Source organism: Mastacembelus armatus, chromosome 24 (genome assembly GCF_900324485.2).
Source record: "Mastacembelus armatus chromosome 24, fMasArm1.2, whole genome shotgun sequence".
Lineage (NCBI taxonomy): Eukaryota > Metazoa > Chordata > Actinopteri > Synbranchiformes > Mastacembelidae > Mastacembelus > Mastacembelus armatus.
Genome location: NC_046656.1, coordinates 6,137,396 through 6,164,987, shown reverse-complemented (window position 1 = coordinate 6,164,987; position 27,592 = coordinate 6,137,396). Strand labels below are relative to the sequence as shown.

At 39.8% G+C, this 27,592-nt stretch overlaps 2 protein-coding genes across 2 annotated transcripts in view; one reads left to right on the top strand and one right to left on the bottom strand.

Moving 5' to 3' along the window:
- Positions 1 to 8,858: 8,858 nt before the first annotated feature.
- Positions 8,859 to 9,776, top strand: LOC113137310 (trace amine-associated receptor 1-like). Its single transcript, XM_026318871.2, has one exon. The coding sequence runs from the start codon at positions 8,859 to 8,861 to the stop codon at positions 9,774 to 9,776; it is 918 nt and encodes a 305-aa protein (XP_026174656.2).
- Positions 9,777 to 12,279: 2,503 nt separating this feature from the next.
- Positions 12,280 to 27,592, bottom strand: part of LOC113137432 (uncharacterized threonine-rich GPI-anchored glycoprotein PJ4664.02-like) — a 29,937-nt gene continuing 14,624 nt past the window's right edge. The window contains exons 18-31 of the mRNA XM_026319066.1: positions 25,713 to 27,503; positions 25,144 to 25,250; positions 24,927 to 24,985; positions 24,687 to 24,826; positions 22,672 to 22,887; positions 22,242 to 22,451; positions 22,003 to 22,155; positions 21,705 to 21,889; positions 17,153 to 17,317; positions 15,692 to 17,065; positions 15,562 to 15,603; positions 14,998 to 15,036; positions 12,827 to 12,893; positions 12,280 to 12,750 (exon numbers count right to left, since the gene is read on the bottom strand). Coding sequence (XP_026174851.1) covers positions 12,683 to 12,750; positions 12,827 to 12,893; positions 14,998 to 15,036; positions 15,562 to 15,603; positions 15,692 to 17,065; positions 17,153 to 17,317; positions 21,705 to 21,889; positions 22,003 to 22,155; positions 22,242 to 22,451; positions 22,672 to 22,887; positions 24,687 to 24,826; positions 24,927 to 24,985; positions 25,144 to 25,250; positions 25,713 to 27,503 — 4,616 coding nt within the window. The 3' untranslated portion in view covers positions 12,280 to 12,682. The remainder of the gene's footprint in view (positions 12,751 to 12,826; positions 12,894 to 14,997; positions 15,037 to 15,561; positions 15,604 to 15,691; positions 17,066 to 17,152; positions 17,318 to 21,704; positions 21,890 to 22,002; positions 22,156 to 22,241; positions 22,452 to 22,671; positions 22,888 to 24,686; positions 24,827 to 24,926; positions 24,986 to 25,143; positions 25,251 to 25,712; positions 27,504 to 27,592) is intronic.

Below are 27,592 nucleotides of genomic sequence, written 5' to 3'. Positions count from 1 at the left end.
CAGGTTGGTTAATCTTGCAACTACCACAGGGCTCATGCTCAGAAATCTCCCCAAGTATGTCAGCACAAGAGTGGTGGTACAAGCACACAGTCTCAGCATAAACAATCTTGGTGCTGGGAAAGGGTATCTTTGTCAGCTTCTGCCACTGCATCTGGGTTAATAACATGTTCCCAATAGAAGAAGTTTTGTCCAGTGACAGTCTTTGGCAGCAAATAGAAACGCATAACATGGGGACCCTCATACAGCTGCCTGCACTGAGAGAGCTCTGACGAAGATCATGTACTGTAGTTACAGTGGAAAATCACTGGTGATGGAGTCTGCAGTCACACACGCAGAAGGAGGCCATTGTAATCCAGAAGAGAAACTTGGTATGTTTGGACTCCAAGGTATAAGTTGAGGTGTGTGGAAGTGCATTTATTTATTTTGTCCAAAGTAAAATCTGGTGTTATAGTTATGAATGAAGCTTGTAAACAAAATACATAAATAAATAAATAAATAAAATAATATTTTGGTGGCCAGTGCATGACTGCTTCATCTTGTAAGAGAAAATAGGCCAACTAATGTCCTGCACTGAAATAGAAAGACAGTGCTTTTTACAGTAATTTCTGTCTGTTATTATACTATATATCGCCATGTCATGTCAGTGTTGTTACTCAACTGCTTGTTTTGTTTCATTGTGTAACTTTGTCAGAAACTTTATTATTAACAATTAAACATTACATAATTGCCTAGTGACTTTGATTACACACTTCACCTTGGAGAGAAATAATAACTTGTGTACCAACAGACAAGCTCAGGGACCAAAAGCTTAACATTCAGTCACACCTCTAATAAGAGAGGTCCCAGGCTGCATAATACCATGGCATCAGACTGTAAACAAACAATTAACAACCTGCTAAATGAACTTTGATCATTAGATTTTATCAGACATTCATTTTCAGTAATACAACAAATATCTCACTGTACGTTTTATGAGTAAAACTCTAAAGTTTAAGTTCAGTTTTATTAGTAATTCAGGTTTATTAATAATTCAAAGTGTTTTACAGAAATAAAAAACAAGTTAAAAGATAAAAGACAGCAGATACTATAGAAAATTAACTTGTCTAAATGCTGAGGCTTGTCTAAAATCATCAGGAAGACTATTCCAGATTTTAGCTGGATAAAACTGAAATGCTGCTTCTGGGCACCAGCAGAAGGCCTGTCCCTGATGTTCTCAGAGTTCAAAATGGTTCATATGATATTAGCATGTCAGAGATGTAATGTGGTGCTGAGCCATGAAGAGACTTATATACAAGCAGTTCTGTTTTAAAGTCTATTCTCTGAGAGACAGGAAGCCAGTGCAGAGATCTGAGAACAGGAGTAATGTGGTTGTACTTCCTGGTTCTAGTCAGGACCTGAGCAGCAGTGTTCTGAATGTACTGCAGCTGCCTGACAGCTTGTTTTGAGAGCCCCATGACTAGACCGTTACAGTAATCTAACCTGCTGGAGATAAATACATGGATGAGTCTTTCCAAGTCTGGTTTAGACATGATCCCTTTGATTTTGGAAATGTTTTTGAGATGGTAAAATGCTGACGATGTAATAGATTTGATGTGGCTTTTCTATCTTTTTTTGGAGAAAGTTGTTTTGCATCCACACAGTGATCTGTTCATATTGGTTCATATTCACCTGCTGTGAGTGAAATGTAAATCTGATATGCAGATGACACTCAGATTTCAGATTTCACAGGAGAAAGTCAGTAAGTTGTTGATATGCAACTTTTTCAAGGACCTAAAAACAGCAGGTTTGATATGGGCTGATATGAGTTGTTCAGTATTGTATCATCTAGACAGTTCTTCTTTAGGAGAGGCTTGATGACATCAGTTTTCAAAGGCCCTCAGAAATGTTCCAGACTATGAGTTATTATCTAACTGAGTGACTTGTGGTAACAAACTGCTTAGTACTGATTTCAGAAATCTAGTGGGTAAAATATTGAGGCAGCAGGTGGATGAACTCAGACTGGAGATGATCTCTTCAACTGTTTTATTATTGACAGGTGTAAAGTGGCATCAAGTGCAGGTCTACTTGTGGTTCCCAGAGTTTCCAAAAGTAGAATGGGAGGCAGAGCCTTTAGCTATCAAGCTCCTATCCTGTGGAACCAGCTCCCAGCCTGGGTTCAGGAGGCAGACACTCTCTGTACTTTTAAGGCAAGACTTAAAACCTTCCTCTTTGACAAAGCATATAGTTAGGGCTGGCTTCAGGTAACCTTAGTTATGCTGCTATAGGCCTAGACTGCCTAAGGACCATCAGTGCACTGAGCTCCCCTACCCTAACCCTAACCCTCCCCTCCCCTCCCCTCCCCTCCCTTCCCCTCCCCTCTCCTCTCTCCTCTCTCCTCCCCCCTCACATGTATATTCCACCATTGAATGTCACTGACTTTGTGCTCTCTCTCTCCACTAGTTTGTGCTCTCTCCCTCTCTCTCTCTGTACCTTCTGCAGGTGTCCCTGGTCCTGGAGCTGTATATTGCTGATGTGCAGTTACTGGCCCCACCAACCTGCAGTGTCTATTTGTTGTTTATTGTTACAGTTCTTTTCTCTCTCCTCTATCTATCCAAGTGCCTTGAGATGATTGTATTGTGATTTGACGATATACAAATAAAACTGAATTGAATTGAACTGAATTGAAGTGTTTCAGTTCTAACAAGTGTCTCCTGGATGGCTGCAGAATTGTTATCTCTGTTGTGCAGTTTATTGCTTGTTTAATACCCTGAACCTTGTCATTAAAAAATAATGCAAACTCATTACATTTAGATGTTGAAATTAGTTCTGATGGCAAAAGAGACAGAGGGTTTGTTAGTCTGTTCACTTTCAGAAAAATACATTTCTCTTTTTTCTGCAGAGTTTCATTGAACAAACACAACATTTGGTTTTAAGTGTTATAATGATCTTGGAGCTTTGATTTACACCATTTTAATTTGGTCTTCTGGCACTCACTTTGCTTGCAGTATAAGAGTTCAATAAATCTTCAATATGAAGAAAAGAGGTATTTCCAAACCTGACTATTTCCATAAACAGTGTCCTGGTGTTATCATTAATTTTAATAACTGAAGCTCTGGAGACAACTGATAACTCCCCAAAACAGAAATTGTTCCAGGAAATACACAACTCAAAGCACTTGACATTAGGGAAAAGGTTACATAATTACAAATGAAAATTAAAAGTAAAAAATACCTGTACTATTCCAACCACATGTGTTTTTTTTTATCTATGTCACTAGGTCATAGATACTTTATTTTGGTTGACATATTGAACATGTCTCTGACTGGACTGCAGTGCACCTTATAAAATGAAAAAATGAAACCCGTGTGTTTCTTTTCTATCAAACTCGTCACCTGAACATCAGTAAGTGAGAACTTTAGTCAGTGAGGAATGGAGCAGGCGGAGCAGGGGTTTGTTACACAAAAACCTAACTACCAAACAAGCCCATAGGCCTTTAATGGATTATATTTCACCAATTCTTACGAACCTGGCTCTAAGAACACAAGCCACATGGCCGATCCCACAGCAGAATGGAAACCCATGGAATCGGAGGAGATCTGGGCCACCTGTGTGGTGGGTCTGGGAGGTGGAGCAGAATATAAACAATGCTTGGGTCATCCTTCCTGTTACTAGTAACTGTCCCCCTGTCAGAGTTTGCCCTGATTGTACTAAGTTGTTTTTCACCTGCAGTGTGTTGACCCCAGGACATATTATCCAACTGAGAACCTTCAATCCCCAATGCAATGGTCAGACTTAGAGAAGGAACAAATAATAGCAGGCAAGGCAAGGCAAGGCAAGTTTATTTATATAGCACAATTCATACACAGAGTAATTCAAAGTGCTTTACAGAAATAAAGACAGGTTAAAATACATAAGCAAGAATAAAAATAAAAAGGCATGCCACCGCTTTGTCACCATATTTGCCCCTTGTGATATCGACTATCGGACCACGCTGACCCATATTTGTGGGTCCCCTACTTTCAGTTTGTCCCGTCCCTGATGGACTAAAAGTACCTCAACACAGACTATCTGCGGAGACGATCCTGAGTCCCGGACTCTTGCGTCTAGGATCGAGTAGACTACAGCTGGAGGTTCCAAACCCCTTATTTAAGTCTACAGCTGTTTAGACCCGTATTCTAAGGATAACACTAAAGCGCCTGGGTTCCTAACCCCTGAGTCCCTGACCCAATTGGCTTTAGATCGAAGGTTCCTAACCTAATCAATTTAGGTAATCCAGTAATCCATCCTTCAGGCCTGTTATCCCAGAACCTAGTAGTCTGTAGCTCTTTTAACACAAACATTGCATGCACCACTCAGATTGCTGGCATTCAAAAAGAATATGGCTCATGAGGCAGAATCAGTCCTACAGTGAATATTGTTTAGGGCACCAGTGCTTTACATTACCATCTGCCTAAAGTCTGAAATACAGACAGAAGTCTTGGAAAACAGGAACTATTGAAGGATGGCTATAAATATATGCACATACTATGTATCTATGTAGGGTTGCTAGTAAAACTAAACTCTGATCAGAGGTGTGATCTGATTGGCACTCCTGTCTAAACCAGCAAACTGCTCCAACCGGACCTCCTGGTTATTATCAGTTACCATGATAATAATTAACGACCTTGCATGTCTACTGGGCTGTCTCCTTTTCAGTGTGCAGACAGCTCGTGATCCAAGTCCCAGTGTTGGCAAATTTCACAAGAACAGATTGAAAATACATTGTAAATGGGTAAATGTGTATACCAAGTATGCATGCTGGAACATCAAGAAAAAATGATGAATACTTGACAAATGTCACTGCTGCCCTGACTTAAGCCTCATTTATGCTCTATGTTAAATACGCATTTGTGTATGGATGGGGTGTTCTGTGTGTAATCTGCGTCAGTTACGTGCGTAATTTGGTACGTTTTCAGAGAGCTTGCCAGACGTGTACCCAAATGGAGCAGCACCACCAGAGATCATGGGGGCAGTGTTTGCAATGACAATGGAAAAGGATTTTGAGGAAAGTCTATGTGACTCTGTCCATAATTATAGACACATTTATAAAATTACCTCGCCTGGACGCTGGGACTAAGAACTGCTGAAGAACAGTTGGGAGGAGATTGGGTTTGGGATGGGCTCGAAGGCAACGAAGGAGAAGTGGAGGTCTGTGTGGGACCGATTTGTTTGAACTCACAACAAATCAATGCTGGTGGTGATGCTGCTGAATGGGCAAATGGCCCACCAATTCTTCGGCATTCTTCCAGAACAACATCTTTTCCTCTTTCATGACCTACCTCAACCACTTTCTGCAGCAGATTTCTGAAGATAAATCCATGAAACTGGTCCAAGACATACAGGGAATGAGTTATCAATAAGTTCTATGTAATCATTCATTCATTATCTATATCCACTTATTCCTTAACGAGAGGGTCACGGGGATCTGCTGGAGCCTATCCCAGCTCTCTTTCGGGTGGAAGGCAGGTGACCAGTCCATCGCATGGCCACAGATAGACAAACAACCTCACACACTCACACTCACTCCTCTGGGCAATTTAGAGTCACCAGTCAACCTGACATACATGTTTTTGGACTGTGGGAGGAAACCAGAGTACCTGGAATAAACCCATGCATGCACGGGGAGAACATGCAAACTCCACACAGAAAGGCCGGGTTGCAAACCCAGGACCTTCTTGCTGTGAGGCAACAGTGCCAACCACTCAACCATCATGCTGAACTTTATGTAATAATTCAAGTTCTGTATAAGCCTATGTGGAGAATGAAGTTAATCTGAACTTATTTTTGACATGCACTTGTGATGCACCTGTTCACTTTAAATAAAAGTGTTCATAAATACTTTTTGCACATTTCTACTACAGACAAGTTTATGTTTTACTCCTATGCAGTACCTTCACCAGTAATAATAGTACTAAACTTCTACTTCAGTAAAAGACAAAAACAGCTGTGCTGTATTTAAAAAATAATGCTGTTCACTGGTCAAATGCAGCCTGCAAACAATAAGGAAGGATAAAGTTTTTTTTAATATCAGATTTTTGATTTATCAGATGTCTGTGCTGAGCTGTTATGTACAGACTTTGTGGCATTTCCAATGAAATCTGCCTCCATGGATGACAGCATCCTGCCAAGCAACCCTTTTCTAATCAGACAAAAACTAATTTTAGCGATGCCATCAGCTGTTGTGAGAGCAGCAGTGACACGCTGAGGGTCGATAAGATTGGCGTCTCTCAGAACTGCCTGTCTCCATTCTCCAGGTGCACCTTCAGCATTCAACAGCATTGATGTACCTCTCAGTTTCTGGTTGGGATTTATGTGCATCACACAGGTAGTTATGCAAAGCAATGCAGGCCTTGGTGATGTCCTCTGCAGTTTCAATGGAACACTCCATGGCCCTTCCACAAACCCTCCACCTTGCTGCAAGGATGCCAAAAGCATTCTCCACAACTTGTCTGGCCAAATGCTGGTAATTGTTGGTCCAGTGACCATCAGTGACCTGTGACTCTGTTTAAAAAAATAATTGTATAAAAAACAAGAAATGATTATGAAATGAAATACTATCTATTGCTTTCTACGGTATTGCCTCTTATTTAATAATTTATTTTTTACCTGGGTATAGTCTCATCAGGTTTAACTTCTGTGGAAATGCTTCATCACCCAAAAAGTGAGAAAGTGTAGGGTCATGGCTAGTTGCTCTGCCTCACTCACAGGGGCACTGTGTGAGTTTCCATATTTGATGTGGGGGGCCACCCGTTGAAACAAGTTGTTGAACGCACCGACAGGCATCCCAAAGTATTTAAAATGACGTTCATCATCAATTTCTCACATCAGTGAGGAAAATGATCCAGCTCCATACCACAATGTATTTATTTGTATGTATTTGTCCCTGAACTCTGCATGCTTTGACCTCATGGTTTGGTTTTTGCTCTGATATGCATTGCTAGCTGTGAGGCATTCTATAGTGAGGTGTGTGCCTTTCAAAATAATGTCCAATGAATTTAATTTACCACAGGTGGACTCCAATCAAGGTGTAGAAACATCTCAGCAAAGGGCAAGAGAAATGGATGGTGGCTAAGATAATTTTTACATGTTGTTGCAAAGGGTCTGAATACTTATATAAATGTGATATTTCAGTGTTTTAGTTTAAATCATTTTATTAAATTTCAGTTTTGAGTTTGTCACTATGTGGTACTGTGTATATTAATGACAAAAAAATGAATTTAAACAATTGTCTTAGCAGGCTTCCTCGTATAATCTTGAATTTATGTTTTTAACAAAAGCTTGGTTAGATAGCAGGACTGGAAATGCAGTTCTTATTGATTCCACCCACCTAATTTTACATTTCTATCAGAAACAAGAGAAAACAAAAAGGACGGGGGCGTCTGTGCCTTTTTAGGTCATAACTAAACATTCACAGAGTTTGAGTGTTTAGTTATTACAGGTGATTTTAATGTTAACGTTGATAAGGTCTGTGACAGATATGCCAAAGAACCTCTGCTGTCCTCGAAACTAGGGGTAATCATGGACTCAGACTTGAATTATAACAGCCACATCAAATCTGTAACATTGTCACCAAATCCCCATCTCTGGCAATGTTTAAGTCCAAGTTAAAAACTTTTCTTTTTATCTCTGCATATGAGAACTGAAAGTGTTTTATCTAAAATGTTTTTATCTCTGCATATGAGAACTGAAAGTGTTTTATCTAAAATGTTTTATTCATTCTCCTTAATTTGATTTCAAGTTCATTTTTTACTAGTTGCTGTCTCCTGTTTTGATTTTTGCATATGTACTCTTAACATGTCTCTCTGTAAAGCACTTTGAATTACTCTGTGTATGAATTGTGCTATACAAATAAACTTGCCTTGCCTTAAAATTTTCAGTGGATAACCCGACTCGTGCAGCGTACACTGATGTGAGTGAAAGCAAACTCGCATGGTAAGCAGATAGCTAGCAGGTAACAATACTCATACACATTCCACATAACCATACCAAATAAATTATGTTCAGTAACACACCAGGTAGCAAGTCCCTTTGTCAATCATGCATGGAATACTTGTTGAAGAAGTTGTTGCATAATAGAACAGAAGCTCTGCTGCAGATTAGAACCACAACTTTACATAAACAAATATATATTATAAGGACTTTGGGGCCTTTTATACAGATTACTCTAATCACCATGAAGATGCTTGTATTACAGTACTCCTTCAGATATTTATGAAGGTAAGATGATGGTATTTTGTGCTACACCCTTGTTAGCATAGGGTTGTGTTCATGAACTGCAAAGATGCTGTCAGCACTGGGAAAATATGAGAGCCACCCAGCACTTAGCATTGGACTTTCCTGTTCATGGGCCACAGAGATTTGAGCTGGCAAAATAATAGATGCCTGTCAATTTTGTATATTAAGCATTTATTTTTCAAGACTGTCCCTGTCAATTTCTGAAAGGATTCATGTATAGGGACACACACACACACACACACACACACAGCCTTAGAGTACCTGTGTTATGTGGCAACTTGCCTAATCATGGTCAGCTGATCATGGTCAGCTGATGAACAAATTAATTATGATAATAAGGTTGGGACTGACATAGATGAATATCATAGTTAGAGGGGTTAACATCATGGTAGGAAGCAACAGGATGAGCAGAATGAAATTACAAGGTCTTATGTGATTACCAAAAGTTGTTACTGCTGGAATTGTTCATTTATGCAGAAGTTGTGTAAATGCCTTTATCTGAATTACAGGAAACAGGAAGCATGGACCTGTGGTTAATTTTTAACAAAACTGATATTTTTCAGCAAAAATATACATGTGATAACTCAATAAATGCATCATGTTTAATGGCTATCAGCCCTATAACAATCCGTATATTATTAGGTCTTTTATATGGATGCGTATCAGTAGTCATAACATGTGGAAATCTCCTGGTAATAATCTCCATAACTTACTTCAAACAGCTCCACACTGCTACAAACTCTCTTGTTCTCTCTCTGGCTGTGGCTGATCTGCTCGTGGGGATTGTAATTTGTCCCTTCAGTATGGCACAAACTGAATCCTCATGTTGGTATTATGAAAGTTTACTTTGCAAAGTAAAAATCAGCTTTGATATAGCGCTGAACAATTCTTCAATTCTTCACTTGTGTTGTATTTCTGTTGACAGATATTATGCAGTGTGTCAGCCTCTGAGATACAAAACAAAAATAAATGTTGACGTTGCTACCATCATGATCCTGGTGAGCTGGAGTGTTTCTATTATGACTGGAATTGGTGTGATGATAGCAGGATTCCAAAAGAAAAAATGTGTTGGCAGTTGTCCTGTTCATATTCAGATAATATCCACTTTTGTATCCACCGCATCTTTTTATTTCCCAGCAAGTGTCATGCTGTCTATCTACTTAAAGATTTTCCAGGTAGCACAAAAACAGGCCCATAGCATCCAGAACACAGTCAGTCAGAGCACAAAGTCTGGAGTAACTGTCAGTAAGATGGAGAGAAAAGCCACAAAAACTTTGGCTACTGTTATGGGTGTTTTTCTGACGTGTTGGACTCCTTTTTTCCTTTGCATCACTTTTCAGCCTGTGAGTAATTATGCAATACCTGTTTCTGTCATTGAAACATTCAGTTGGCTTGGAAGGTCAAACTCAATGCTCAACCCATTTGTTTATGCTTTCTTTTACAGCTGGTTCAGATCAGCTTTCAGAATGATCATTTCAGGAAAAATATTTCAAGGTGACTTTGCTAACTCAAAGCTCCATTAGTGTCTTTTTAGTGTGTAAAATACTAATGTTGTTCTAATGATCACTGTCAGTACAATAAACTATTATTACATATTTCTACTTTTGCATGTCTGGCTTCTTAAAATCGGTAAACACTATAATTGGTTGTGCTGTATGAGGAAATATACTGCAACATGTATGCTTTCATATTTCATTTCACCTTGAAACAGCATAGTATCAGAAGGACCTGTGATGATAATGTCAAAGTAAATTATGTAAACAATCCACACAGTAATTACAGTTACATTATGTTGAAAAAAGAAGAAAAAATGATGAGATTGCAGAGTATTCCACACTTTCTTGATTACATTATAAAGCATAATCACACTTCATTGAGAAAACACAGGTGCTTTCTCTTATCCCTGGTCAGTCTAATGATCTAAATAATCTGTGTTGGAGCAGGGATTAGACTCATTTATATGAAGTAGCTTAGTAAAACCAAGGAGTATGCTGTCAGATTGGTATTAGGTGGACAGAAACACAAGTGTCTAATTATAAACAAAACATTTGAAAAGACAAGTGTAAATAAGGCTCCCAAAACATCCTTACAACCTTGCAGCCTCAAAAGAATTAGGAAATTCTGGTAATGTGAATTCTTATCTCGCACAAGACAGATGCCAAAATCTTTTGTGATAATGTCAGAAATTTCCCATTATTACAAGTGGACTACTACTATTAAAAACTATCTCAAAACATTTTCGAATCTTACAATAATATCTGAAACATATTAAATGATGTCAAACCTATTTAGTCCTTTATGGCTGTGGAGAACTGTCTAGTTTTAAAACTAGAAATCTGCACTTGGTCACTAGATGAAATACACATTCTAAAAGAAGTCACCTTCTCACAACATGTAGTTCTACATCAGTTTTGTTCTGACTGAATGTCTGAAACAATAAAAACAGCAAAAAAGGTTCATATCAAAATCAGACCATAACTCAGAAAACAATGCAGAGGTAGTATATTGCACTACTTTTCTTTTTTTGGAAAAAAGTGCATTTCTGTGTTGTCCAGCAGAGGACAATATAGACCTGTCCAAAAAAAAAAGGCTGTACTGAAAGACAGCATGGAGTCACTAATCATAGCAGCACAGGAACAGGCCTTGAACACAAGATCAATAGAGGCTGGGGTCTACCACCCCAGGCAGGATCCCAGGTGCAGGCTGTGCAAAGGTGTCCCTGAGACACTCCAGCACATAACAGCAGGTTGTAAGATGGTAGCAGGCAGGGCATACTTGGAACGCCATAACCAAGTGGCCGGCATAGTGTAGAGGAATATCTGTGCCGAGTATGGACTGGAGGTCCCAAGGTCAAAATGGGATATAACTTCGCAGGTGGTGGAGAATGACCAAGATCCTGTGGGACTTTCAGATATAGACTGACAAATTGGTGATGGCTAACTGTAAAAGCAGAAGAAGGCCATAGTAGTAGATGTAGCAATCCCAAGTGATAGCCTCATCAGAAAGAAGAACTAGAAAAGGTGTGGAAGGTGAAAGAAACAGTGGTAGAGCTCTCAGTTCATAAGAGCACAGTGCTAGGAACAGCTAAGATACTGCGAAGAACCCTCAAACACCCAGGCCTCTGGTAGAGGAGCTGGGTGAGGAAGACACGCACACTACCCCATAGGAGTGAGAAGGGAATCTTATCACATATTCAATGCTCACTGTTATCAGTTGCTCAGTTTTGACTATAGTTATGCCTTAGTAGGTCCCTTCTTTACCTTAGTAGGTCTACTTTCAGTAGGTTGTTATCATCCCATAAATCTTCATTGTCATCATTACCGCGATGAAGATATTGGTTACATATCATAACCCAAGATTCTGTCAATTGGGCACAGCCCTCTGGGCTATTGCTATGGGTCATATCCCTTTTTTGTGCCTGCGCACTGAAGAGAAATCCATTTACACCCACCTGGAGTGGGTCATCTTGCCTGACCTGAGTGTGAGTGAGTGTTTTTCCTGAGTGTGAGAGAGGGACTAGTGGGGTCCACAGCCCAAAGGGCCCTGTCGGTGTGTCCCCCTCCCATACAGCCCACTCATTGGGGGTGCAGGTTGTCCCCAAAGATCTAGCCGGTACCACACTCACCGCTCATTCTAGAGATGCTGCAGTCTGCTGAAGTCATTTTAAAGACATTTAAAAGACATGGAGAAAAGAGTTTGCCCAAACCACCGCCTTATATCTGGAAGCTGTGAATGTAATTGAGACACTCAATTCGAGCGAGCGGGCCCACTTCAGATGGGTGTAAACAAATTTCTCTTCAGTGCGCAGGTACAAAGAAGGGATATGATCCATAGTGATAGCCCATAGGCATAAAGAACATATTAAAATTTTCAACCTGTGTCTCAACAGTTGTAGTTTTAATATTAGCCAAAACATTCTCAATCTGAAGTAAAAAAAAAAAAAAAAAATTTATTTTTTTTTTTTTTGAGTTTTTTCCACATGCATGTATGTATTCATCTATGTCAAATAAACCCTTTGCTACATGGTGCAGGAAATTATTTATTTCTGATTGAATGTGTGAAACTACAAAAATCGTGCATGACATTGCTAACAATGAAACCACATAATGCCGCATAAACAGCTCGACAACTATAATGATATAACTTCTGTACTGAAGAAAGGTATTTCAGCTTTAAACAGAAGTAACACTTTGTAGTAAGGTACATAAAATTACTGTAGTTTGTTGAATTCTTGTGCTACAACTTTTGAGGTGATACACAAATGGCAACCCTATCAATGCCATTGTCTTTGATTTGAAGTTATTGAGGAAACACTATAAAACTTACATACAAACAAAACCTAGTTTACGTACAGAAAATTCTTGTACGACCTGACAGATCTTATTACCTAATTATAAAATTGAATTACATGTACAAAGGTTACACTGATTTATAGACTGACAAATGACTCTGATACATCACTGCTGCTGGAGTTTGCTGTTGAAACATGGTAGACATCTGAAAGAAAAATAATTTCCTGATAAGATAAGTGATTCAAGAAAACAGGAAAGTAGTTTCATTTAAAATGACTTACATCTTCTTCCACGTAGTCGACTTATAACATTTCTTCTAATGAAAGAGGAAATTCCACCATGTGTACTCTAGAGCAGAAACAAACAAAAGTGTGTATAAATAATTAATGTAATTACTTCTGTAGCATTTTATAGGTATGTAGATTCAGTTACATGTACAGTAGTAGCGATTCAGTGTCACACTGCCATGGTAGGCTGACAATTTCATCACAACTATTTGCCATTTGTACCACAGCACAGCGTGTGTTACACTGTCTGTAGATGTCAGCTTACACTCACATGTACAGCACCCTGCAAATGCACAGACCACACTGTAGACCATGCTATAATATCTCACACACTCAGACTAGTTCATATCCTCTCTAATCCCTTCCCTGAGCCCTGCACAGCTTGATCTGAGTTACACAGCTACACAGACTTCATTTACTGTCAGTAGTGATTGAAGCATCACAGGGATATGTGCAAGGTATTTGCTCATGAGTTACATTCATGTGTTAGATTGTGGACCAGTTATTGTGCATGAATTTAAGTGTCAGATCAGTGATGGACAGACTGTAGCACACCTCCTTAGCACAACACTGGTCATTATGTGTGAATATGGTATGGAGATATTGGAAGAGAGGCTTGTACTAGCATTGCTGTAGCCTACAGCCTGTAGCCAAAGTGAGACTATGCTCTGCGGTGCCAGCTGTGCAGGGCTCACATTATTACGAGAAAATGTCGGTCTTAGGAGATAATAGAGTATGGCGTAATAATGAGTAATAATGGCATAACATTTTAACATATAGAATTGAACAGAAACTACAACCTTATGAAAGGCATAAATTGAACCATACATATTTATATTAGTCTAATTGAATACTAAGTTGTTATGGGTAATGGAATTAGGTATGTAGTGTCATTTTGACCTCGCTTTGTTACCTGAACCTGATTGTTTTCTATAAAAAAAAAAAAAAATCCTACTTTAATGTAAACATATATCCAAAATTTATTTTATTTGTTAATGAAGAATAATAATTGCAATGCTTTATAATACCACACAGGTTTGGTATTTTATCTCCACTTCAACTGAAATAGTAAAGTTCATCAGTTATAGTAGCTGAATATTCTGCATATGCACAGCTAAGTTAGCTAACGTTGTTTGACACTATTCACACCATAGAGCTGTAACCACACTTTCTAAGACAGTAATAACAACACAATGTTCACAGTCAGAACAGGCAGCAACTATATTTGCTTTTCAACCTGTGAATTTAATCTCCACTGTGAAATCCATCGCTATCTCCTCCTTCTTCTGCATTGCTTGTGTGTAGGGGAACAATTTGTTCGCGAAGTCTGGCAGTTAATAATAGGCCTAATGATTTATTTTTATTGTAATTTTTAGATGTGCTGAGATGAAATTTAGGTGTGTTTGAGCACCCCTATAAAGTGTCTAAATGGTCTAATGGTCTTCCACCATGGAAGTACTTCATGTGCACCACTAGATTACTCCCCCTCCCTCCGACGATGAAAAGTTCTGCTTTCAAATCTCACACTCAACTCAGAGTAGCACATTTATTTTGTAGCGTATTTATTCAGTCATGTATTTGGATGTCAGCCTGCAGACTTTTAAAAAAAAAGCAACATTGAAGCGATGCTGCAGAGCCTAAAGATTTTGTTACATCTGCCACCTCATTCGTTACTGTATGCCTTGGAAAAACCACTGCAAAACTCTAAGAGAAAATGTGGAAGCATATAATTAATGAAGTTAAGTTAAGAGAATAACTTAAAAACGGTCCTCAGCCTTACTGCAAGAGCCGGTATCATGCTTAAATCGAACTCGTGCTGTTGATGACACAGGGTGAGTAAAAAGTCGGCTGTAAAACAGTCATTGGGAAAGTGGATGTGAAGTAGACAGTGCAATGTCCATTGTTAAACCTCTGCTCTCTCTCTCTGTATTCAGCTATGTTGTAGCCCAGTTGACAATACTTTTGCTGATAAGATTAAAGACAACATATGGTTGTGACAGCAGCTGTGTGATATCAAATTTTAAATGAATGTTCACAAAGATGCTTTCATTCCAGCAAAAACATGTGACATTTTGAATGGCTACAACTATATGATGCACTGGTACACAAAGAAAACCTGGTAATAGGTTTGTAGATAGCTTGTAGATAATGAATGAATCACTTACTATTGTTGAGGGTAATCTCCTTGACAGGATAGAACAAATCTACAGCCACAATTTAAAATAATGTCAATGTCAAAGCAGTTGTTAAATATTAAGCAAAAATAGCATTTTAAAACAAACTTGTTTTTCTTGCTAAGCGTCAGAAGGGAAGCTGATTTTTCTAGGTAGTTTTTTAAAACATTGAACAGAGCCAGGCTAATAACTGTTTCCAGTAATTAAGCTACATTTAAAATACAAACACAAGTGACAGTCGTAATTGAGAAAAATGTTGAGTACTTCTGTAATAGTAATGGAATACTTCTTCCACTACTCTCACAATGGTATTGATCATCTCATTAACTCTTGAAGAGTGAAAAACTGCATGTTACTATGTTTAAACTACTTTACACACATCTAACCACACAGATAAGCTTCTATTGTAAAATCCAATCAAACTGTCTACAAAGGCCACATAAGGGCTGTGGGGTTTTTTTAATGCCCATTAAAATATATGCATATATATGCAACCCAACATGGTTAGAGCACAACCTATAGATAAACATATAGATGAATTTAAAGTCACAATACCTTGGAGTCAAAAAGTGTCCCAAACACTAATATGAAGGAGCCCTGAGGAAAGACACGCATATTTCTTAATCTTTAAAAGTGCAGAAACAGTTTCATTATAACAACCTTGTATTTCAATCAGTGTAAATACCTGTAGTGAATTGAAGAATGCAAAAGCTATATGGATTCCTTTATTTGTCGACGATACCATGGTTCCTACTCCCAAAGACCAGGTCAGTCCAAATAATGGAGTCAAAATGATCACACATCTTGCAACAACCACCAGCGTGTGTCTCTCATCTCGTTGGGTGATGTCTCCCACACCTCTTCTCAGCATTTTAAACAAGACCACGATTACAATTAAAATGTTGATGAAAACTATGGTCAAGGCAGGTATCACCAAGGCCAACAAGGCCTTAGTCTCACTCCAGTTGAGCCAACAACCATCAGTTTTCCGGATGTATCCATGTCCTGGTGCTGTGACAGCAACAGTAATAGCTGCTATAATCAGAGGGCAGCCATAGCCTAAACTGAAGCCAATGGCCAACATGGTTGACTTGGACATGTGGGAGAAAACCATGACTGTCCGATAAAAGAGCAGAAGGCCTGACACGAGCATCCAAAAGAACAGGGCAAGGTAGAAAAAGTGCATAAAAAATGTTGCTGTGCTACATGGTCCAACTGGAAGTGTAAGGTCCTTCCCTTGGTTTTCAAGAGGGTTATTAGCAATAGCAGCAGCTATGATGAAACAGATGTCTGCGATCAACAGGGACAGGGCAGTGTTAACAATGGAAACATGACGCATGAAGGCAGTGCTGTTTCTGGTAACAGCTTTCCAAACGTAGCCTTCAATAATGAGACATATAACTAAACTTGCCAGAGAGATCCCAACTCCAACATAAGTGATTATATCCAAGGCCTCTGTCAGTGATGGAGGGATGTCTGTTGCCATCAGAAGAGAAAAGGAAGTGAGGTGGTTGCAGCTGCAGGTTACTGTGTTATTTATATCAGAAACAAAATTACACCCTCTATCATCCCATGCACCAAGATTTTGAAGAAGTGTGAAGTTCCAGAAGACACACTGTGGGTTCATTGTCAGAGACTTGTTTACCTTGTTATAACTTAGAGTGATATTTTGAATTGTTGCATTTATTTTGACAAGCACCACAGCAGCATTGATGGCAGTTCCCTTGTTGGTGACATTAAATGCAGAGTTCCGTACTGGCATTACATTATTAAGGGTGGAGAAGGTGATAGTGGTGATAAAAGTGTTGGTAATGCCAGTGTTTGGAATATCTATGATGATGTTGGAGTTGAGGTCTGCATGGAAGGAATTGCTGAACATGGTTCTGTTGAGTAGGATCCGTTCAGTCTTGATGTTAAACTCACCAACCAACTCATCAGACAGAGTCTCCATTGAACCCAATAATTCTGAGCTGGCATTGTAGGTTGTATTTGCATTCAGAATTGCCCAGGACTCTTTTGTATCATTGCCAATAATGACATCAACAGTATGTATTACATTCTACAAATAAAAAAGAAGAACCTGATATTAAAAAGACAAAGACATTACATTGGCTGCCAAAACTACAAAGTAAATAATGTATTTTACCTGCATGACAGTAAAATTAACTGCAGTAGAAACATTTGAAATTGTGTTTAGGATGTTAACAATAGCTGATATGGTTCCAGATGAATTTTTAATTTCGCTTTTGTCTTTCTGGACAGCTTGACTTAGAGCCACCACAAAGTGAGGAACTTCTTCCACATTCAAATCCTGAAATGAAACACAACAAGTGCAAGACAGGTTGGGCGGATTATTGAAGTATTTCCCTTTCAAAATAACTAGGATTGGATTGTCCAAACCTGTCTTAATACAATTTTTAAATGACATATGTACATACGGTATATTGAGGTACTTACTGATCACTACTATTTTGAAATAATACTCTGCTAATGCAACTACATTATAAGAAATCAGGGACACAATCCACAGGTCTTATTCTGTGCAAAAATACATTTAAATGAACATTTTTTACAAATTTTGTCTTTATTTAAAAGTGTGGAGTAGTAGTGCTGTGACTGCAGAAAAGGCTGAATGGTATACATGAAAATTGCCTTTGTGGAACTAAATCTGACCTGTGACTGAATGATCATGGCATGAATTTCAATTTGGAGTCTTTATTATTAGGAATCAGGAAATGCATTGTAATAAACGTGATATTTGGTATCGTCAAATATTTTCCAAAGTTACTATGAAATTGACTTTTTTACCAAAATATATTCTTGTTGATTCAACATAAAGGGACGGAACCCTATAATTTCATTGCCACTTGAATATTTTAAGTCTGTTGAAGCCTCATTAACTTCAGTGGAACAAGCTTTTCCCCTCAGTGAGGATTTTGTCCCACATTTGTTACAGTGTATTTGCCCTATGAAATCATCCAGCAGCCATTACAGGTAGAAGAAAACACTGCTATGACCAAATACTTTCAATGTATACATACATATGACATGATTACTCTAGTAATTAGGTAAAGGCAGAAAGTAGGCCTTTTACAAGTTTTGGTCTACTGTGTTAGCAAACATTTTGGTGGTAATATAAGGGGTAAATTGACTTATATGGCACTTGTAATCATATATGACACTTTTTGTAATCATATCTGCCATCATAACTAAATAACTGAAATTGTAATATGCAATATACTGAAATATATTCCATCAGTTACAAAAATTACTGTTTTAAGAAGTGTCAGTTACAGAGCAACATCTATCTAAAGTCAGCTAATAGTAGTTACTATTAGCCACCAAGCTACTTTTTTAACCAAACTATATAAAACAGTAGCAAAAATGTTTGGTTGCGTGGGATGCAGCTCCCTGGGATGCAGCTCCCTGGGCTACCCTGTTCCTCATGCTACGCACTGAGAATTGTCCATGCTCATTGCCCCCCCCCAATTAATAATTCCAATTAATACTGATAATAATAATAATAATCCCATCTTATTCTTCCCCTGGTGGGCTGCCAGTTTAAGTGTGCCATTCCTCAGGGGTGAGGGAGAAACACTATCACGAATGAGGCACTATCGTGCACTATCGTAGCTCTTCAAGTGTAATTGTGTCTCAGACCAAATGGTCCCCTGGGTGACCCCACATGTCACCCAGGGGTCCATCCTGGGACCCCTTTTGTTCATTCTTTATATGTTTCCTTCGGGCCACAGTTAATATGCAGCAATAATGTGTCCTACACATAATTATGCAAATAACACTCAGATTTACATATCACTCACAGAAGGTGAATATGGACCAGTCGTTTCACTGTCACTGCATTGAACAAATCACTGTGTGGATGCAAAACAACTTTCTCCAAATAAACAGTGACAAAACTGAAGTAATCACCTTTGGGCCACAGAAACAAATACAAGCTGTCAGCAGTCACCTCGAGTCTCTTTCTCGAAAATCCAAAAGTCAGGTTAGAAATCTAGGGGTAATCACGGACTCAGACTTGAATTTTAACAGCCACATCCAATCTATTACATCGTCAGCATTTTACCATCTCAAAAACATTTCCAGAATGAAAGGGATCATGTCTAAACCAGACTTGGAGAGACTCATCCATGCATTTATCTCCAACAGGTTAGATTACTGTAACAGCCTGTTCACAGGGCTCTCAAGATGAGCTGTAAGGCAGCTAAAGTACATTCAGAACGCTGCTGCTTCAGGTTCCATTTCACCCTAGCTTTCCGCTCCGGAGTCAAGAACAATAAGGCTGATGCCCTATGACGTCTACACACTCCGCCCGACCAGGTTGAGGACCCAAAATACATCCTGCTGGCTTCAGTAAGACTAGGGGCAGCTCGACTTCCGGTGGAGCAAGATATCCTCCAAGCCAATGCAGGTAACGCCACTCCCTCTCAATGTCCTACTCAATGTCTCTTTGTTCCTTCCCAGTTCCGGTCCAGAGTGTTGGATCTATGCCACGCATCTCGACTCCATGTCCACCCGGGAATCAGACGGACCCTCCAAGTGGTGCTACAACACTTCTGGTGGCCTGGGTTGTGACAGGATGTTCGCGACTATGTTCTGGCCTGCCCTGCCTGCGCCCGATTCAAGGCATCAAACCAGGAGCCCACTGGTCTTCTCCAACCCCTTCCCATACCCAGCCGACCCTGGTCTCACATTTCTATGGACTTTGTAACGGGACTCCCCCCTTGTTTAGGTATGAACACCATTCTGACTATTGTCGATCGATTTTCCAAGATGGTGCATTTTGTTCCATTATCCAGATTACCTTCTGCTTCCCGAACCGCCCAAGCCCTCATAGACCATGTTTTTCGGCTGCACGGGATCCCGCAGGAGATTGTGTCCGACCGAGGACCACAGTTCATCGCAAGATTCTGGAAGGAGTTCTGTAGGCTTCTAGGAATTACCTTGAGTTTATCCTCAGGATACCACCCCCAAACCAACGGACAAGCTGAAAGGCTCAACCAGGAGTTGAAGAAGGGACTGCACATCCTGTGTGCCGAAGACCCCAGTTTATGGGTAAGAAACCTTGCATGGATTGAGTACGGAACTCTCTTCTATCTGCTTCCACTAAACTCACCCCTTTTCAAGTCGTTTATGGATATCAGCCTCCAATGTTCGGCCCTCAGATACTCCAAAGAAGAGTTCCTTCAGCCGCTGCGACCTTCCGCCAGTGCCACCTGAAGGGCAAGACAGGTTCTTTTGGCCTCAGGAACCAGCTATGCACGACAGGCGAACAGGAGGCGGAGGTCGGCTCCTCATTATCGACCAGGACAGAGGGTTTGGCTGTCGACTAGGGAGGTCCCCCTGAAAGTACCCTGCGCCAAGTTGGCCCCTAGGTTCATTGGTCCTTTCACGATAATGAAGGTGATAAGCCCGGCAGCAGTTAGGCTACGGTTACCCAAGGCATTGAAGATTCATCCTACGTTTCATGTTTCGCGTATTAAACCAGTCCACAGGAGTGGACTCCTGCCCTCCACCACTCCCCCACCACCCGCCTGGCTTATCGACAGCAGTCCCGCTTACTCGGTCCGTCAGCTCCTACAGTCTTGACGTAGGGGCCGTGGCCATTAATCATGCAACATTCTTGAAAATAGATTAGCTTCACACAGGCGTCTTCTAACTGTCACAGTACTTACAGGTAACTCCAGACTGTCTTTGATCATCCTGGAGCTGATCATTGGCTGAGCCTTTGCCAATCTGGTTATTCTTCAATCCATTTTGATGGTTGTCTTCCATTTTCTTCCACGTCTCTTTGGTTTTGCCCTCCATTTTAAGGCATTGGAGATCATTTTAGCAGCCTATAATTTTTTGCACCTCTTTATAGGTTTTCTCTCTCCAATCCTCTCCAATCAACTTTTTAATCAAAGTACGCTGTTTTTCTGAACAATGTCTTGAACGACCCATTTTCCTCAGGCTTTCAAATGCATGTTCAAGTGCTGGCTTCATCCTTAAATAGGGGCCACCTGATTCACACCTGTTTTTTCACAAAATTGATGACCTCACTGATTGAATGCCACACTGCTATTTTTTTGAACATACCCCTTTCAACTAATTGCCCAATTGCAAAGCCTTAAGAGCATGCATATCAGGAATGCTGGGTCTTGTTTGTTTTCTGAGAATATACTGCACCTGCTGGTAACTTGTTTGCCATGTAGCAATAAAAAATATACTAAAAACCTGGATTATTCTGGTTAGTCACATTGTACTGCTATTATTTTGAACAATACTGTACCCTGGTCACTGATTACTAATTATAATCAGGTGAGGCTCACCACCTTGTTGCCCAAGACTACACGCACACACTTGGAGGGGGAGAGAATGAGGGTGAATACAAAAGACCAATCAGATGCAGGTGAAACTAATAATCATAACTAAACATAAAGCTACCTGGGACAAGCCCAGGCGAGTCAGGAAACATAACCAAAATAAGAGTCTCATAACTGAAAGTCCATCACTGGGATCATCACATAAGTAGGTCTTCTTTTAACCATTTTTTGTTGTTTTATTCTTCATGTTAATCTTACTCGTTAAAAAAATCTTACAGTAAATTCACAAAAGTATCACAGTATCACTTAGTATTAGGTGTATATTGTCAGTATCAGCCTACAAGAACTAGTTTAGCAGACAAGTTCATCACATACCTGTGACTCAATTAATAATTCCTTGATTGTTGTTATGATGCAGGTGTCTCTCACAAGTCGCCACTCTCCTGTTTCCTGACAGGTCGCAGTCTTATTCCCCTCTTGACCTTTATCACACCCTATGACTGACGTGTCATTTGCTCGTCCAATCCCATACCCAGTGCCATTATTATTACACTGGGCAGCTTAAGAGTCAAATTGTTTATTAGTATTTAATAATCGTACTAACAGTAAATGAATATGAGAAATAGCAAATTACTGCTGTTGGAAATTAGTGCTATCCACAAATTACTCTTACCACTGTTGAAAATGGTCAGTGTCATTGTCATTTCATAACCATGTGGTTGATTCACTCGACATATAAAACTTATTGTTTTGTCCTGTGATGTGCTGCAGCTTTTTGTGCTGTAGTTATACTTGATACAGTAGTTTTCAGTGCCATTAGTGGGATCTGTGAACATTTAACAGTGTTGTTAAAAAGATGTCCAGCTTCTCATCATGGCTACAATCAGGTTTTCAATGTCACTTCATACTTACCTGAGATTAAAACAGTTGTGCCTTGAAACCACTGGACTGTGTAGGGTTTCTGCACACAACACTCAAGTGGTTGTATCTGTCCCTCTTTACATTGAATGTTAATTTGACTTTGTAGCTGCACAATGGGAGCTTGTTTGATTTGGTTTTCTCTTACAGTTCCATTTTGGAGGAAATCCATTACTCTGCCCTTCAGAGTACATTCATAAAATCCTGTTGTTAACAGAAAGCAAACAGGATAATTGCTAATATCTCAAATCAGTATTCTCTAACACAGCAAAAGATAATATCAAAGATTTTGTATGATATTCTGCTCCAACCTACAATCTATTTATGGTGTACCGTTACCAATTAATGTATTATTCAAGTCATACAGTGATTTCCTGGTGAATGATTTTTTTTTAGTTAATAAATACAGGTAGCTTTGACTTACCAGTATCAGCAGCAATGATGTTGTTAACTGTAAGCACTGACACATTGCCAGTATTATTTATTTTGATTCTCCCACCAGCCTTAATTTCCAGTCCTTTAAATTTCCACACAGAACCAGAAATGTGCCCCACATGAATGTTTACAGGAGGTGGCCCACACTTGAGCATCATACTGTCACCTGTATAAGTGAGGTTTGGAAAGCTAATTGGAGTTGGACCTTTCGGAGAATGGAACAAAGATCTGTTAGGAATTCAGTTAAGTTAACCATTGGAAAAACTGTATTTCTGAGTAATGTAAAATATCTTTTAATGAGATGTACAATCTTGGCTGACTTATTTCAGTATTGATTACCAACTCCTAGATATGCAAAGGTATTCAACTTGACTTCACCTTATTCTATATAGCTTGCCTTGTCCTACAGAAATTTTTATCATTTCACTTTTCATCCCATTGATGCAGTGGTTTATGTCACGTCCATTGCAAAACAAATAACAAAACAAACGCAGAGAGGGAAGAAGAATTGGTGGAAAAGCTACAATATTTTCTCACACTCTCAAGGGTACAAATGTGGAAGCTTTTCTGCCTTCAAATACAATTCAGTTTAGCTGTTACAATTTTCACTTGGATATTCATGTTAAATATGATTGCTCTATTTTAGTTCATTATTTTAATATTTGAATTGAGAGACAAGATTCAAATGCAAATAACTTTTTAAACATGTTAAGTTGTATGGGTTTTAAACAGTATGTTAATGAGCCAACTCATAAATCACATCTATTTTATCTATTGCGGTCAATGTATTATTTGAGTTAAGATAAGGTAAACTTTATTAATCCACAATGGGAAATTTAGCATTCAGGATCATCTGTTTCTGACTTAGCTCTTTCGAACCATCACACATTGTTTTTTATTGTCTATAACTGTGCACTGTTAACCTCAAAACAAATAATCAAAAAATGCTGTCTCAATTTTGAAATAACATAAAATTTCTTACAACTTATTTTCCATAATACATCCATATCTCACACTCTCCTCACCTGATTCAATTAATAGCTGTCTACAGCAATTTCCACTGTAAAATTTATATAATAATTAGTTTTCCTAATACCAACAATAAACTAGAAACCACTAAAACCAAGGAAATTGTAGTGGATTTTTGAAGGTCTAAACTTTGTACGCCGAGTGGCAGGGTTGCCTTGATGGTTGTATGTGTTTGTTTGTTTGTTAAGTGAGACTCGTTTCTAGTGCATATTGGACTCCGCCAGGGCTGCCCTTTGTCACCAATTCTGTTCATTGTTTTTATGGACAGAATTTCTAGGTGCAGTCCGGAGTCAGAGAATCTCAGGGTAGAGCCGCTGCTCCCCTACATTGAGAGGAGCCAGCTGGGGTGGCATTTGTCTTGGAGATGCCTTCTAGGCACCTCCCCTGGGGAGGTGTTCCGGGCATGTTGGCTGGCCTGGGAACACCCCTGGCTCCTGGTAGAGTTAATGGTGGTGTCTGGAGAGTGGGAGGTCTGGGCATCTTTGCTTAGACTACTGCCCTGCTATCCAGCCCCAGATAAGCAGAAGAGAATGAATGGCTGGATGGCATCATTATTATGATGTTTTTGTATTTTGTAGCATTGACATGGATCGGCAATAGGGCCAGTTATTAAAGCCTTGACTTTTTTATTTTCCACAATTGACCTTCAGGAAGTCATGAATGTCTTTATACAAACCTCATCCCAGTCTATCCTAAAGTTGGTGAAATATTTCACTCAAAACAATAAAGGGTCAATCAATCAATCTCATGGTCCCACTACAGGAAAAGCTATGGGATCACCAAAATCATTTGGAGAAATCAAATAGGTAATATGAATGTCTGCTGGCTAAGACAGGTTGCTGGACATTCTGACTTAATAAGTAATTTTATTCTTGTTTTTTTTATTTTATTTTATTTTGGTCTTCTTGTTTCTCCATTCTTAAAAATTCAATTAGGAATTTTTGAACGAAGTAATAAATGACCTTTTTTACTTACTCATGTAAACTGCAGAAACTGATCCAATGACAGGGGCAATAGGCTTCATCACTTCTGGGAGCTTTTGATTTGCTTCAGCTATTTCATTTGAATTAACTTGTGTTGTCTCAACAACAAAGTCTGTAATAACACTTCCTTTTCTGTAAGAACAAACAAAAGCCAAAGCTGCAATGTAGAATGTAGTACAGTATGAGTCCTGCTTGTAAATTTTTTGATAATGCAAGATTTTTCATACGTCACCTGAACCCGTTAATAGAAACACTGATAAACCCTGTGATCCGTCTGTACTGGTTCTCTAACTGTGGAGAGATATGCTTAATGGTAGTAACATTAGTAAACAAAGAACTGAAATTATATATATATATATAATCATAATAATATATAATTTCAGTTCCAGATATATATATATATATATATATATAAGGTATAGTAGTAGGTATGGTATTAATGAGCTCACCACTGGATAAATCTTTGATTTGAGCTCCTTGTATCTAGGACTTGTTGCATCATTCAGTTCTGCTGTGAATTCAATGCCTAATGTGACTGACATTTCAACACCAAATGCTGTTTATGAAAAAGAAAGCAATCATATATGAGTGAACATTTAAGATTTTTTGAGATGTAAACACAAACACTAAATGTCAACATAGACAAGACAAAATAATAAGCAAAAGAGGAAAAATGTATAAATTAGGGTTTACAGAGGCATTTTTTCTATTATCTTGGTCACTTGCAGAAATAAGCAAAAAGCTCTTTTTAATTTCTATCGACATGAACAGTGTAAAAGTGCAGTGATAATGCAATGTATATACAGGAATATGAAACTAATACTCTGAAAAATGACTACTAATTACTACTAAAGTTTAGAGAAACTGTGTTAGAGTTGGAATTTAAAAAGATAAACCAGTATTAATGTAGAATATCAATCAATCTTATAAATTGTCATTCTTAAGGATTGGCAGTAGAATTCAAATTTCTGTGACATGTTTGATCAGTTGTAATTAGTTTTTTGAAAATAAAACATACCTGTAGGAGGTCTTGGTGGAGTTGAAAGAATGCTAGTAGCAGTTCTTCTGGTAGTAGAGGTAGGAATTGTGGTAGGAGCCATGGTTGTCATCGTAGTGTTTCTTGTTGTGGTGGGAATAGTGCTCATAGCAGTGGTAACTGTCGTGGTGGGGATAGCGGTCGTAGCTGCACTGGTTGTCGTGGTGGGGATAGTGGTGGTTGTCGTGGTGGGGATAGCGGTCGTAGCCGCGCTGGTTGTCGTGGTGGGGATAGCGGTCGTAGCCGCGCTGGTTGTCGTGGTGGGGATATTGGTGGTTGTCGTGGTGGGGATAGTGGTCGTAGCCGCGCTGGTTGTCGTGGTGGGGATAGTGGTTGTAGCCGCACTGGTTGTCGTGGTGGGGATAGTGGTCGTAGCCGCGTTGGTTGTCGTGGTGGGGATAGTGGTCGTAGCCGCACTGGTTGTCGTGGTGGGGATAGTGGTTGTAGCCACGCTGGTTGTCGTGGTGGGCATAGTGGTCGTAGCCGCACTGGTTGTCGAGGTGGAGATAGTGGTTGTAGCAGCGGTAACTGTCATGGTGGGATTAGTGCTTGTAGCTGTGGTAACTGTCGTGGTGGGGCTAGTGGTTGTAGCAGTGGTAACTGTCATGGTAGGATTAGTGGTTGTAGCTGTGGTAACTCTCATGGTGGGGTTAGTGCTTGTAGCTGTGGTAACTGTCGTGGTGGGGCTAGTGGTTGTAGCAGTGGTAACTGTCGTGGTGGGGCTAGTGGTTGTAGCAGTGGTAACTGTCATGGTAGGATTAGTGGTTGTAGCTGTGGTAACTGTCGTGGTGGGGCTAGTGGTTGTAGCAGTGGTAACTGTCGTGGTGGGGCTAGTGGTTGTAGCAGTGGTAACTGTCGTGGTGGGGCTAGTGGTTGTAGCAGTGGTAACTGTCGTGGTGGGGATAGTGGTTGTAGCAGCGGTAACTGTCGTGGTGGGATTAGTGCTTGTAGCTGTGGTAACTGTCGTGGTGGGGCTAGTGGTTGTAGCAGTGGTAACTGTCGTGGTGGGGATAGTGGTTGTAGCAGCGGTAACTGTCGTGGTGGGATTAGTGCTTGTAGCTGTGGTAACTGTCGTGGTGGGGCTAGTGGTTGTAGCAGTGGTAACTGTCGTGGTAGGATTAGTGGTTGTAGCTGTGGTAACTGTCGTGGTGGGGTTAGTGCTTGTAGCTGTGGTAACTGTTGTGGTGGGGCTAGTGGTTGTAGCAGTGGTAACTGTCGTGGTAGGATTAGTGGTTGTAGCTGTGGTAACTTTCGTGGTGGGGTTAGTGCTTGTAGCTGTGGTAACTGTCGTGGTGGGGATAGTGGTTGTAGCTGTGGTAACTGTCGTGGTGGGGTTAGTGGTTGTAGCAGTGGTAACTGTCGTGGTGGGGCTAGTGGTTGTAGCTGTGGTAACTGTCGTGGTGGGGTTAGTGGTTGTAGCTGTGGTAACTGTCGTGGTGGGGCTAGTGGTTGTAGCAGTGGTAACTGTCGTGGTGGGGCTAGTGGTTGTAGCAGTGGTAACTGTCGTGGTGGGGATAGTGGTCATATCTACACTAGTTGAGGTGGTAGGGATAGTGGTAGCAGTCATATATGTGGTCATGGTGGGGACAGTGGTAGTGGCTGCACTAGTTCTGGCAGGGATCGTGGCAGTAGTTGCAGTAGTCATCATGGTGGGGACAGTGGTAGTAGGTCTGGCAGTAGCAGGTGTTGTAAGACTTGCAGTTGGAGCTGCTTTAGATGTAGCTTTTGACGTTGAGAGAACATCTGTGGTGTTTTGGCTAGTTACATTAGTAGCTGAAAATACAATTGACAAAGTCAATTTTATTTATACAGCACAGAATTTTACCAGCGTGGGTCACTAAAAAGAAAAAAATATAATTTAA

Excerpts from the sequence above, each read along its gene's own strand:
- LOC113137310 (XM_026318871.2), top strand. The coding sequence starts at position 8,859 with ATGGCTATCAGCCCTATAACAATCCGTATATTATTAGGTCTTTTATAT.